The following is a 14,092-nucleotide window of genomic DNA, read 5'->3' as shown; positions in this document are numbered from 1 at the left end:
GTCCACCTTCCCTGACTTCCCCCTGAACTGTCCCAACTGACTCCATTGCCTCCAGCCGAACCTGTTTGGGCAGCTCCTCGCCCAAGGGCCTAATACGATAGCATCAATGCATAACATGCCCCAAACCATTCACTACATCCAGATCATGTTTTCTACACACATACACACCTGTCCACGCTCCCTGTTTATGGCCAGTTTTATGACTAGGAGGTGCCTTCTTTTATTGGGGCTTCACCGATATCTGATGGGAGTTCCGGGCTTGGCTGGGTAATCTATCACGAATTGGACATCTAAAATACGGGCTTGCCTACATGACTTCGCTCTTTTGTATTATTGTAGAAATATGTGTATAGCCATATCATAAACTCAAGAATTCTTGCTTGCAGCTATTATTTTTGTATATAAGGAGAAGGCTGGTTCTGTAAAAACGAACAGTCTCCTGAGAACACATGACCCGTGTTTGTCGTGCTTCTAGGACACCTGTTACTTGGTAGCTGCCAATAAAATTCGATCTCTGACTGCGACTAGAAGACTCAGTGTTTCTGTGGTCCGGAACAAGGGAGAACTCAGAGGTCTTCGGGTGTTATCCCCTGGCACCAAACGGGTTCCTAAAAACCCGTTACCTCAGTTGGCGCCCAACTCGGGGCGGTATCAAGCGGCGACGGTCCAAGCCAGATGTTCGTGAGGAGCTTCGTGTGAAAATTCCAGAGGACGGCCAGCCACTTCAGCGACCCCTGTATGTCGACGTGGTTCCGAAGGTCTTTGCTGCGAGGTTCCCCGCGTCCCGACGGCTACGAAGGACTGCTGCCCTGACTATCTCCTTGTTTTGGACCCAGTGATCCTTGGTAGAGCGAAACGATAGACGAGTCTTCTAGCGACGTCACCGATCTTCAAATACTTCAGTTAAGTATGAGTGGAGCGTCTCCCAGTCCTTAGTTTGTCCTTATTTTTTGGTATCCTTGAGATACGCTTTGATTTGGTACTTGCAAGCCCCAAAGCCGAAGGACTTGTGTATTCACGAGAAATATCGTAACAGATAATCCTTTGCAGTTTGAAGCTAGACTAGTGAGCAAAGATGCCTGGTTTTAGCAGACTTGGAAACTTGTTTTGTCTTGGTTATAGTAAGGACTCCCGATTAGAGGATTCCTGTCCGGTTCCTCCGATTGGAAATCCAACATACGAGCTCTATGTAAAGCACGGCGTAGGTCCCATCACATATAATGAAGTGTGGATAAAATACACCCGCAAGGATGGTGTTTTAAAATGGCCCCAATATGGTAGTTTCGACTCAGAAATATTAGATAACCTAGAGGTCAAATTATTTAAGAGAAAAGCCCGGCCGGCGATGTTTGAATCTTTCCGCTTATGGCGCAAAGAAGCCAAACAGAAAGACATAAAATTTGCAAAAAAGAATAAAAGAGGAATGTCGATGGTGCAAGCTGCCATAACATACAGGGATAACGAGGAAGAGCAGGAAAACGAACAAATGTTTAGGAGCAAGAAACTAGCAGTAGATAAATGCTACCCGATGTTACCAAATAAGGGACAAGGTCGAGAGGAGAGATCCGAGAAAGATCCATTAATGTCCCACTTATTAAGCTCACCTCCACCGTATGCGTTAGACGCTACTACAACGCCAAAGCAGCCTTCTCAAAGGCCGCCGTCTCTGCTACCTACTCCATCTACTCCATCTACTTCTACGACTTTGCCTACAGCTCCAGCTATTGTCTATGATACTACGTCTGCTACTACTTCAACTTCCTCTGCTATTGCCTCTACTTCTTCTTTGCCTCAGCCTGTTTTTTCCGAGGCACTTACCCCTCCGCAAGGTTCTCCTTCTATTAGACAAAGAGTGACAGGTACCGTCACTAGTCTATTTTCACCTTTCTTTGGGTCGCCTAAAACAACGCCTAAAACAGAACATAGACAGTCCCGTAGTCAACTGCCTGATTACGAGGAAAGAAGAGTGCTAAATGAACTAGCCCGTAAATGGATTACGGATACTGTTAGATATGATGTTCAGTCTGTTATGGACGTTTTCCGTCAATGGAATGCACCCACCCAGAGATACGTATTCGAAGAAATGTGTGTATATCTGTGCGAAGATGTGAAGACAAATGATTCCAAATGCACAATGAACGAACTATGGCGTACACGCTTTAAGTTCTATGAAGGTATGATTATAGGTGCAGATGTTGAGAAAGCGATAGAGTTATTGCTCTCTTATAGGAGTAAGGGAAACGTCTCTAGATCATGTCACGAAGACGATGCACCAGGTGGGAAAAGAGCGAGACAGTACCCCATGAGAGAGGTTCCTCCGGTTTGGAGGGAAGGTGATGCGAATGCGAATCCACCAATTCTGCCTCATTTCCAGCGTGTATGGGTACATGTCCCCTGGAAAAGATCCGAAGTCTTAGCACTCAAACAGACACTGCCTGATCCTCGTAAAAACCCGACTGGGTATTATAAGGAGTTATCGCAAACTGCAAGCTCATGTATAATGAATTTAGCGGATATAGACATGTTGTTTGGGAACGTTGTTCCACATCCTTTATGGAGCAAAATCCATCATACGAACCATGACCAAGAACTAGGTGACTCATGGGCGAACATTACCGCTATGGATGCTAGACAAATAGGTGGTTTTAAACCTGAGCCGCTAATAGCTGAACTTCCCGGTAGGATTATCGCGTACATGAAAACAATAATGCCTGAAGTACGCGTAAACTGGGACAAGCTATCTGCGTGCAAGCAGAAGAAAGATGAGAATGTGTCTGACTTTTTCACAAGATTTGAGGAGACTTTCACCGATCATAGTGGTCAGGATATGGCTACCGAGGGTGGTCAAAGATTGTTTGTAGACAAATTCGTACATAATTTAATCCCTGAACTGTGTAATAAACTGAAAGATTCAGAGAGTGCTTGGGCTGTCTCTACGTCAGCGCAAATTTTAGCTACAGCCCAGTACTATGAAAATAGGCGCAAAGACGAGCTAGATAAAGTCGACAAAAAGACAAAAGATTTAAAAACTAAAGTTCTTCTCCAGCAAGCCTATCCGCCTCGTACGGCTAGTCAGCCCAATTATCAACAACAACAGCAGTATTCGAGAAACGCGCAAGGAAACGAGTTTTCCCATCAGCGTATTGCTTATGGCCCGAATCAATGTGCGTATTGCAAAGAAGAGGGTCACTTTAAAGGTAATTGTCCGGCTCTTGCGCGACGTTTGAGCGGTGCTTCAGGTGTAAGGGGAAGAGGTGTTCAACATGCCCCTAATGGTAGGGGCCGTGGAAATTTCACCCAGAATACCACTTCTTTTCCGCCTCAGAATTCGATGAACAGCTTTGACCAACAGAATAATGCATCGTCTAGGTCAGCTCAGTACTATGCTGACGACTATTACACCGAACACGAAAATGAGGGTAACGATTGCTAGGACAGCCATGGACAAAGAGAGGGAGTTGTTTCAGTTCCAGTAGATCAGAATGGACCTTATGTCGAGGTAATTACCTCAGGAGTGTCAGAGCCATTTCTGCTGGATACTGGTGCTACAAAAAGTTCTATCATGCACTCGAAACTTCCTGGCGCACCTTTGTCTGGCGAAATGAATGTTTCAGTAGGTTTCTCTGGCGCCCCTGTTAGAAACCCGATCTCTAGTCCTATATCTCTTTCTATTGGCCCGTGCGAATTAGAAGCACCCCTCATTCTTACAACAGGTTGCGGTGAAAATTTGTTAGGTTTGGATTTGCTAAAAAGGTTATATGCGACTTTGTACTGTTCCCCCTTGGGAGTACAACTTACTTTAGGTAAGAAAGTCATTTCTCCAATGTATTTGTCAAAGGACAATATTCCGACTGAATTGTCATCACTTCCTGATATACTTTGGGCTAATGGCTCTAATGATGTAGGTCGTTTGGAGATAGCACCGTATGTCATAACTTTGAAAGCCAACGTTAGGTTGCCACGTATTCCCCAATACAAAATATCTAGCGAATGCGAAAATGCATTGTTGACGATCGTTTATGATCTGATCGATAAAAATGTCATCGAAGAAACAACAGGTAATGTTTGTAACAGTCCAGTTCTGCCCGTCTTAAAGCGTACTGATCCTTTACAACCGTCTGTGTATAGGTTCGTGATTGACCTCAGAGAAGTAAACAAGATAGTTATCCCACAGTTTCCAGTTGTCCCCGACATTACTGCTTTATTGACAATGGTTCCAGCTTCAGCAAATTGGTTCTCGGTGATTGACCTGAAGAACGCTTTCTTCAGCATCCCGATTGCTGAGGAGAGTAGAGATATTTTTGGCTTCAATTTAGGAGGACGAAGCTTCCGCTTCAAGTGTGCTCCTCAAGGCTACTGCGAAAGCCCATCAATATTCAGTCAGGCCCTGAAAACACAACTAGACACGATTGTTCTACCGAATGGCTCAACTCTGATTCAGTACGTAGACGATCTGCTGATCGCTGCAGACACTGAAGAGATTTGCAAGAAAGCTACGTTATCATTATTACGTAACTTATGTGACATGAAGCACAAAGTCTCTCTTTCCAAACTCCAATTTTGCCGACAAGAAGTAACCTACCTAGGTCACATCTTGTCGAAGGAGGGAAGGAGACTGACACCAGAAAGAATACAGGCAATTGCAGAACTGAGTGCCCCAAGGACACAGAGAGATGTTCGGGCCTTCTTGGGCATTACATCGTACTGTAGACAATGGATACCGAATTTCTCACTACTAGCTAAACCCTTGCTGGCACTACTCTGCAAAGACACGCCAAATCCTATGCCCTGGTCTGTAGATTGCCAAACGAGTTTCCACAAGTTGCGTGATGCATTATGTTCGGCCCCTGTGTTGGGAAACCCCAACTACAGTAAGCCTTTTACATTATATGTCCATGAGAAGGAAGGTTGTGCATTATCGGTTTTAACACAACATTTTGGGGACAGACAGCGCCCATGCGCGTATTTTTCTGCAACTCTAGACCCTGTGGCTAAGGCACTACCAAGTTGTCTGAGAGCCACCGCCGCAGCAGCTGTCTGCATTCGACAGTCCGCTGGATTAGTCATGAATAATACTCTGATCGTTATGGTCCCGCATGCAGTAGACATTTTACTAAACAGGACGAAGACACAACATCTTACTAGCGCTCGACTATCCAGTTACGAACTTACACTGCTAGCAAGTCACATCCACATAAAGAGGTGTGATACACTGAACCCCGCAACGTTATTACCCATTCCGACAGAAACAGACAAGATTGATAACCATGACTGCTGTTTTAGGACAGAAGAAGAGACAAAAGGGAGAGTAGACTTACAGGACACTCCCCTTCCTGAATGCAACGATACTTTATGGGTTGATGGTTCATGTTTCAAGCTGCCGAATGGTGATACGACTGCAGCATATGCCGTAACGACATTACACACCATTATAGAGACCACGCGTATTTCCCACAATTCTGCACAAGCCGCAGAATTGATTGCGCTTACCAGAGCATGTGTGTTAGCGAAAGGAAAACAAGTGAATGTGTACACTGACAGCCAATACGCCTTTGGCGTGGCTCACAGTTTTGGGAGATTGTGGCGTGAACGTGGGTTTCTTACGTCACATGGTGCAAAGATACAACATGGTCAGTTAGTTAATGAACTCCTCGAGTCACTGACCTTGCCACTACAAGTTGCAATTGTAAAATGCAGTGCACACAAAAAGATTCAGGATGATGTTGGCTGCGGGAATGCATTTGCAGACGAGGTTGCGAAAGAGACTGCAAGGAACACGATGAGTCGAATGTATGTTGTAGGTCCCGCTAGATGGATTACGGATGTGGGAATGTGTGAGGACACCATTGAAAGCGTAAAATCTATACAAGCCGAGGCAACTGAGAAAGAGGTGAATGAATGGAGAGAAAGTAAAGGTAGATTAGACGCGAATGGTTGTTGGGTCGAACTGTCAGAACACCAGCGATGGCTATTACATAACGCATATGTACTTGCAGTAGTAACAATGGCTCATGGAGTTGCGCACATCAGTTCGAGAGGAATCTGTAAAGTATTGGCCCCAGTATGGCAAAATGGTAATATCCCGAAATATGCAGAGAATGTGGTCAGAAACTGTATGGTGTGTTTGAAGTACAATCCCGGTAGGGGAACCCCAACTCCAGCTGGTCATTTTGCGCCTCCAACGTTTCCGTTCGAGGTTTTGCAGCTCGATTTCATTCACATGGAGAGATGCAACAATCTGAAGTATGTGCTCGTTGTTGTTTGCGCTTTCTCCAGGTGGGTGGAAGCGTACCCCCTTAAGGACAATACTGCCTTGTCAACTGCCAAAGCCCTTGTCAAAGAGTTCTTCCCTAGATTCGGTATGCCTAGAATCGTCTGGAGTGATAATGGAAGTGAATTCGTAGGACGCGTGATGAAGAGAGTGTGTGAGTGTTTAGGCATACAACAAAAGTTTCACTCTGCGAATCACCCCCAATCAGCTGGATTAGTAGAGTGCTACAATGGCACTTTAAAGCTCAAATTAGCCAAGATCCAAGCCTGTACAGGTCTTAAATGGCCTGACGCCTTGCCCCTAGCACTCTTGTCAACCAGAATGACCGTCCATTCCAGGTTAGGACTTAGTCCTCATGAGATAGTGTTTGGCCGCCCAGCCAACGTCTGGGGCGTGCCAAGGCCAAAGAAACTCAGCGAAATAGAGCACCCCGTACTGCTTGACTATTTGTGCGAATTAACAACTAAATTGCGTGTTTTACACCAACAGGTTCACAGTTCCTCTCCGCCAGCCTCTGACGATCCAGGTCACTCCATCGCACCCGGCACGTGGGTCTTGGTGCGGAATTTTCAGCGCACAAACAACGGACAGCCGAGGTGGACCGGACCGTACTTGGTACTTCTTTCCACGAGATCAGCTGTTCGGGTGGAAGGCAAAAAGAACTGGGTGCACGGGACCCATTGTAAATGGGTCCCTCTGCCCCTTCCATACGACCGGTGGGTCAACGAAGGAATTGCCGACTCCGAGACAGAATCCATACCTCGCTTCATCCCTTTCAGCGATGCACGTTTAAAAGAAACTGGTACCGAAAAGGAGAGTGATCATATTTTACAAGGACTTGTGCCACCGTCAATGCAGTTGGACACTTCAGAACCTAAGACATTGTTTGAAGACCACACCGTACCTGGGAAACAACAATATAATCTAAGGTCAAGACAAAGAGACTAATAAAAAGCAAACTAATGTGATTTCCCTTCCCCCAAGAACTATTTTTGATTTTTCAGCTCTCTCACTCTCAGGAAACTTGCTCATTTTTGATTTTCGAACCGCCATCGGTTCTGCTGCTAGGGTCGCGGTTGAAGTCTGGGGAGTGCAGCTGGGGACGTTTAGGTCAACGGTTCTGGTTGGTCCAAGGGAGTTACCCCGGACTGAACAGAGCGCACTCCCTGGCAGAATCAACCTACCACCGCGGGCAGCAACTAGAGGATGGAGTTTCCTAGGGTAAAGAGACCTACCAGATTCACGAACATTGAAAGACAACTATGCACTGTACTGGCCAAAAGAAGGTTTTTGATAACATGTATTTTAATGTTGTGTAGTATAACGATGTTTTTGACTGGTTATACTCTATTCGTCTTTCAAGTGTCCTTGTTCTCAAATGACACTCGTCCAACTCCTCCTCTCACTCTCTCCACACACTCCTTTCACCCTCTACCTGAACACGAGTCTGCCAGAAGACTCGAATTTGTAAATAACTCATTCATTCAACTTCTACACCAACACCAGTCCATAATGAACACATCGAACTGTTGGGTATGCGGACTCATGCTGCACACGACTGATAAGGGTATCCCATACTTCATCCTGCCTTTCAGTTATTATGGTTCTCTGTGGGCTTTCCAGACCATGTTCCTATTCGCCCTAGAACCATACCCGACCCGTTCTACTGAGAGTGATTCCAGTAACAAGGCACTAGTAGCAGGGATAAGAAATATGAGTAGAGAGTTCGACACATATCTAACGATTCCCAAAGATGAACTCACTCCGTACACTCGTTGGAACGTAACTAAATATGGGGTTTACCTGAGTAAGAGCCAGACAGCAAAGAAATCCCGCCCAGTTTGGATAGTACCCAACCGAGGTCACTTATGTTTACAAGGTATCGGCAGGGATCCCAAAGCACAATTAGGAAAGAGTATATGCACGGAAACCTATGTGTTCGCTTCCCGAACTTCCCCTATACTATAAGCAGCCAAAGGCACGTTTTTCGTCTGCCATGACCAAGCCTACACCTGGTTGCCCCCTGACTTCTCAGGTACATGTTTTATCTCATTTCTGCTGCCTCCCACCTACACGGCCAGAGCAGATTACCATCGGACAAGGACAGCTAGAGGTGTCGAGAGTAAAGACGACACCGCGGGTCAGGAATTCGCTGACTTCGCAAAGGGTTTTCTGCCATTTTGGGGGCATATGGTGAACAGCAGGAATATTCGCCAGTTATCAAGGATAGTTGAATCCGCCGTGATTACAACGGCCGGAGCCCTTGGCAATTTGACGACCGAACTTCAGTCGGATCGACTTATGACACTTCAGAACCGAGTTGCCCTAGATATCATACTCGCCGATCGTGGTGGTGTGTGTAGAGTGATCCAATCCAGTTGTTGCATTTTCATCCCTGATAACGCACCGACAGTGTACCAGGCCATCTCTAAGCTACACGAGATATCTGGTTCCCTTCACGTAGAAAACAGGGGACTGGTCCTTACTAGGGTGGTTCTGGGAACTGATCGCTACCTGGGGATGGAAAACACTGATCTTCATTGGGATGATCTTAGCACTTCTGTTTATGTTCTGCCTGTGTGTACAGTGCGCTCCTGCACTATGTGGCCTCTGTGCTACCTCATGTGTACGGAAGCCTGTGTCAAGGGACGAACTGAGCAACAGAATGATGCTACAGCAGCATCTCCACGAATTCCTTCATACAGATTTAGACTCGGATTAACATGAATTATTGCCTTATATGAGGGCAAAAGGAGGGTCTGTGGTTCTAAAATTCTGGACCCTACCGTTGTCTCGGTAACGAGGTCCAATACCCGTGTCCCGAAACATCAACGTACCATGACGAATTTGGTGTCGACGAACCGATAATGATTAGGACATCATTCCTATGCATTTGCGTCATGATCGAGGAATGCTAACACCCCTGAATCGTAGTTTCCGTCCCGACCCCTCAGACTCCATTTTGTAAACGGTATCCATCTTGTGTCTTGCCCTCATGATAAGTCAATTAAAGGTCGAGCTTGATCTAAAAGGACACGTCCACCTTCCCTGACTTCCCCCTGACCTGTCCCAACTGACTGCATTGCCTCCAGCCGAAACCTGTTTGGGCAGCTCCTCGCCCAGTGGCCTAATACGATAGCATCAATGCATAACATGCCCCAAACCATTCACTACATCCAGATCATGTTTTCTACACACATACACACCTGTCCACGCTCCCTGTTTATGGCCAGTTTTATGACTAGGAGGTGCCTTCTTTTATTGGGGCTTCACCGATATCTGATGGGAGTTCCGGGCTTGGCTGGGTAATCTATCACGAATTGGACATCTAAAATACGGGCTTGCCTACATGACTTCGCTCTTTTGTATTATTGTAGAAATATGTGTATAGCCATATCATAAACTCAAGAATTCTTGCTTGCAGCTATTATTTTTGTATATAAGGAGAAGGCTGGTTCTGTAAAAACGAACAGTCTCCTGAGAACACATGACCCGTGTTTGTCGTGCTTCTAGGACACCTGTTACTTGGTAGCTGCCAATAAAATTCGATCTCTGACTGCGACTAGAAGACTCAGTGTTTCTGTGGTCCGGAACAAGGGAGAACTCAGAGGTCTTCGGGTGTTATCCCCTGGCACCAAACGGGTTCCTAAAAACCTGTTACCTCAAGAGGGGACAAGGATGATCCCTGGGGCACTCCGAAGGTGGATGGTTCCTTAGCGGCTGTGAAAGGGCCTAAACGGACCGCCTGGGTTCTGCCCGACAAGAAAGATTTGATCCAGGCAGAGGCCAGGCCCAGAATGCCGGCCTGCTCGACACGGTGGAGAAGGATGTTATGGTCCATCGTGTCGAACGCCGCCGACAAGTCCAATAGGACGAGCGCCTGAGGCGCCCCTCCATCGGCATTACCCCTTAGAGAGTCCATGACTGCCAGGATCACAGCCTCGGTGGAGTGGGCTGGTCTAAAACCGGCTTGATTCGGTTCGAGGTAGTTGGAACACTCGATGAATTGAGAGAGGCAACTGGTGACATGTGCCTCCAAGAGTTTGGACAAGTAGGGCAGAAGGGAGATAGGCCGATAGTTAGCAAGGTCCACCGGGTCGGCTCCAGGTTTTTTCAGCAGGGGCACCAAGACAGCCTCCTTAAAGGAGTTGGGTACCGTGCCCGTCTCAAGGGAGGTATTTAACAGAGGCAAAATGCAATCCGGAAGAGCCAGGCAAATGTCATGGAAGACAGAGGGGGGACAACAGTCATTGGGCGAGCCAGATTTAACTCGGGCAATGAGTTTGGCCAGAGTGGCAGGGTCAAGGACGGGGAAGTATGACAGTGAGAGTGGGTTTCCAGGAGAGGAAGCTGATATGGCGGCGGGAGAGGAGGGAGGGATAGTGTTCTTGATCTTAATAATTTTTTCAACAAAAAAACTATTTAAGGCGTTGCAGGACTCTTGGGTAGGGGCCTGAGAAGGAAGGGTTCTGGCATCAGTCGTGAGCTCACTCATGACTCGGAAAATCTCCTTGGACTTGTTAGGGGCAATGAGGATCCTTTCAGAAATATGTGAGGATTTCGCTGCTATAATTGCACTTTTATATTTTTTCCGTGCAGCGACGTATACCTCTCTGTCAATGGGCAAGTAATTACGTCTCCACCTACGCTCCATCTGGCGCAGTTCGAGTTGCTGAGTTTTCAGGGTGGTATTGAACCACCTATGTGACTTGCTGTGCCGGGATGAATCTGGGGGATAGTGGCATATAGTGCATTTTAATATACGTTCGGTCAACAGCCTTTGGCCAGAACCAGACAGCATTTGACGGCAATATTGAAGATAGTGAGGGTTCTCCCTGAAAAAATGTTTATTTAAATATTTGTCAAAATGAGCTTTTCAATGTATGTTGACAAGAGTTGGAAAGGATTGGAAGATCATTTGAGGTTTGCACTCCGAAAGAATTAGAGAATTATTAGTTTTTTTAAAGCACATTTTGTTGGTCAAATAATCTTTTCAAGGGGTTTGAATGTAACCCCCGAATATTGTAGGTAATTAGTACACAAAAGTGCCAGCTCCACACAGTGTACCCTAATAATCCGCACTAGTGCACTCACAGTGACAAGCAACAATTGTGCCACAACCCAACAGGAGTAGATCTAGCAGTGTAAAGAGCATATAGGAGGCCTTTTACCTGTGTCTTCTATTGTAGAGGATAGCTGTACATTCTGGGAAGGAAATATTACTGATAACACACGATTAAAATAAGAATTGGGTTTGTCCTTCTTCGAAAATATAAATTGGTTTTCCTGCAAACGAAAATATGATTGTAGCATTTTCTTTTTTCAAAGACCTCCATTGCTTCAGTTTATCAGTTAATAGTATGATGCTTTAGGGGTCATTTGGACTATGATGCCATATTCAGGGATCCTTGTTGGGGTGGCAGAGATCATTTTGGAAAAACTGCTACTACCAGCACTTCTGGAGCTTTTTCTTTTTATATGTATTGCCAAACTTCTGCAATAATCTGGCAGCCAGTCAGTATTTCATTGTACTTGAGAAACTATACCCTAAAGCATTAGGGTATTTTTTACTACAAAATTTCAATAGCAATGATATGAAGGGAGTTTGGAAGGGGCTAGAAGGTTGGACAGTTGGTGTAATCATTGCCTCGAAGTGGGAAGTGGCATGGACAGGTGTACATGAGGTCCTGGTGTGGTGTTTTTAATGTATATTTAGATGTTGGGTGTGATATTCTTTGCTTGGTTACATGCCTTTAGATTGTGGGGGTGAATGGGGTGGTATGAGGAGGCTAAACATATTGAGGTTACTGTGGGTTGTGTGCTGCTGAACCTAGAGATCTCATGTTATGTAAATGGTGATATCAGGAGGATTGTGTGGTCTGGTTCATTTCTTAGGGAGGGGCTGTGGAGTTGCATTGGTGTTTAGTGAGATTAAGTTTTGCTATGTGGTGGTGATGTTTGAAAGTGAGCAGCACAGTGAGACATTGGAGTATTGAAAATTGAAAGAAGTGATAGGTAGACACTTGTGAGGTATATATGGTGGGCCGCAAATAGAAATCGTCTGGGTTTGAATGGGAGTCAAGTGTGAGTTATGATGTTATATATTCTTGGTACTTGTTAGATTGTTATGGTGCTTTGCAGCTCAGGCTGTGTATCATGCATGTGTAATGTATGGCGCGCGCATTGGATAGGGTAGTTGATAACAACATGAAGGTGGCTGTGTGGTGTGATAGCTGGGCCTGCCAGCATGGGGTAAACAGAATGGTGTGATCTAAGGGTTTGTTGTTTCCTTTGGAGTTTATGGTTAGGTGTGGTATGAGGTCATGTACTATAATTTAAGATTAACAGTAAATTAAAAATTCCCAGTAACTAAGTATAGAAGGGAATTGTATTAAATAGTCCTTGCAAAAGGGTAACAACTCCTCCATGTTTCCTATTGATCATTTCCCTGTTACAAGGACGTTGACAGTTACATAGTCTTTATTGATCATTGGGGAGCAGTAAAGGCACTGATTTGTTCAGTGACAGCAGTGTCTTAATATTTTCAACAAATGTTTGATCAACATATTTGTACTGGTATGTTTGTAGCCAAAGCTATAAGCTTAGATATTTAGATTGTATACATTGAATGTATGTGTTCTGAGAAAAAGAATATAAAACAATGTAAGAACATAAATATATAATCAACATCTTAACTACAAAGAGCCATGTTGTCCAATCTCTGATATGAACAACATGCAACCAACCACCGAGAACACGACTTCCAGAAGGCAAATGAGTGGATAACTTACCTCTGAGATTGATTGTTTCTTTAATATTTTGCAATGCACTTGTGATGCCCTCATCTCCATTACCTATAGTCGTAACAATGCCGATGGGCAATCCTTCATTCCTGATGGCACTCGCAAGTCTGCTTGCTGTGTCCACCCATATATCCTCATTGGAAGAAATTATGCCTAAATGCGCCCACCTGAAATACTTCATGAAACTGAATAAAACTTTGGTTGGTGTGGGCAAGGTCCTGGCAAAGGTTGGAAAACTGTCCTTGTTGTCCAGTTCATAGTTGATGCACGTCCAAGAAAACACTGCTTTATTCCAGTTCTTCCCTAATAGAGTGGCAGCTTCACAATAGCCAGGGTTTAAAGGGCCGACAAATGCAGAAGACATTTTCTCATAGCCAGAAAATCCAACAAGCGCTTTAGAAGTTTCACAGTTCTCCTGTAGAATGGTGTACGTCATCCTAAATCCAAGCTCTAGAGAGGAGTCCACATTTATTCTATCCACTGCCAATTTAGCAGCTAGCTCTGGCAACGCTTTGGAGAACAAAGGGTCACAGTTCCAAGGTCCCAATATTCCCACTGTAAAGTTTGCACAGTGTACATGACATGGAAACATTAATCTTCCCAGCAGTAACCACCACAAAAGGACTGAGAAGGAAAACGTCCTATAAGACCTCTGAACGCTTAATATGTAAGTGCCTGGATGTGCTGATAACTTCACCAAAAAGTCTCCAATTCTTAGAAGGAGAAAAAACATTGTCTTATTGCTTTTTGTGAACGGTGCAGAAGATTTTAGGAGCCCATAAGTCCACAATCCAATGTTTTCCTGCAATAGAGAAAATACTAATTATATTGACATACAAAATCAAGCAAGATTCAAAGAAGCATCTCAGCACCAGCAAACTATAACTCACCCTCCAGTGCTCTGTTAATTGAGGTGAATCAGTGAGGTGATATGTGATGTTAGCAGCATTGCCACTAATGATGCTATTTGCTGTGTCATCTGTGGCAAAATGTGGGATGTTATACACAGCATATTGGT

General features: G+C 45.0%; 1 protein-coding gene across 1 annotated transcript in view; it reads right to left on the bottom strand.

Annotated features, from left to right (window-relative positions):
- Positions 1-13,807, bottom strand: part of LOC144772039 (retinal guanylyl cyclase 2-like) — a 590,168-nt gene extending 576,361 nt beyond the window's left edge. The window contains exon 1 of the mRNA XM_078656243.1: positions 13,063-13,807. Coding sequence (XP_078512369.1) covers positions 13,063-13,807 — 745 coding nt within the window. The remainder of the gene's footprint in view (positions 1-13,062) is intronic.
- Positions 13,808-14,092: the final 285 nt, after the last annotated feature.

Source organism: Lissotriton helveticus, chromosome 8, assembly GCF_964261635.1.
Source record: "Lissotriton helveticus chromosome 8, aLisHel1.1, whole genome shotgun sequence".
Classification (NCBI taxonomy): Eukaryota; Metazoa; Chordata; class Amphibia; order Caudata; family Salamandridae; genus Lissotriton; species Lissotriton helveticus.
Note: the sequence above shows the minus strand (reverse complement) of the source record. Positions and strands in the feature narration are given on the sequence as shown.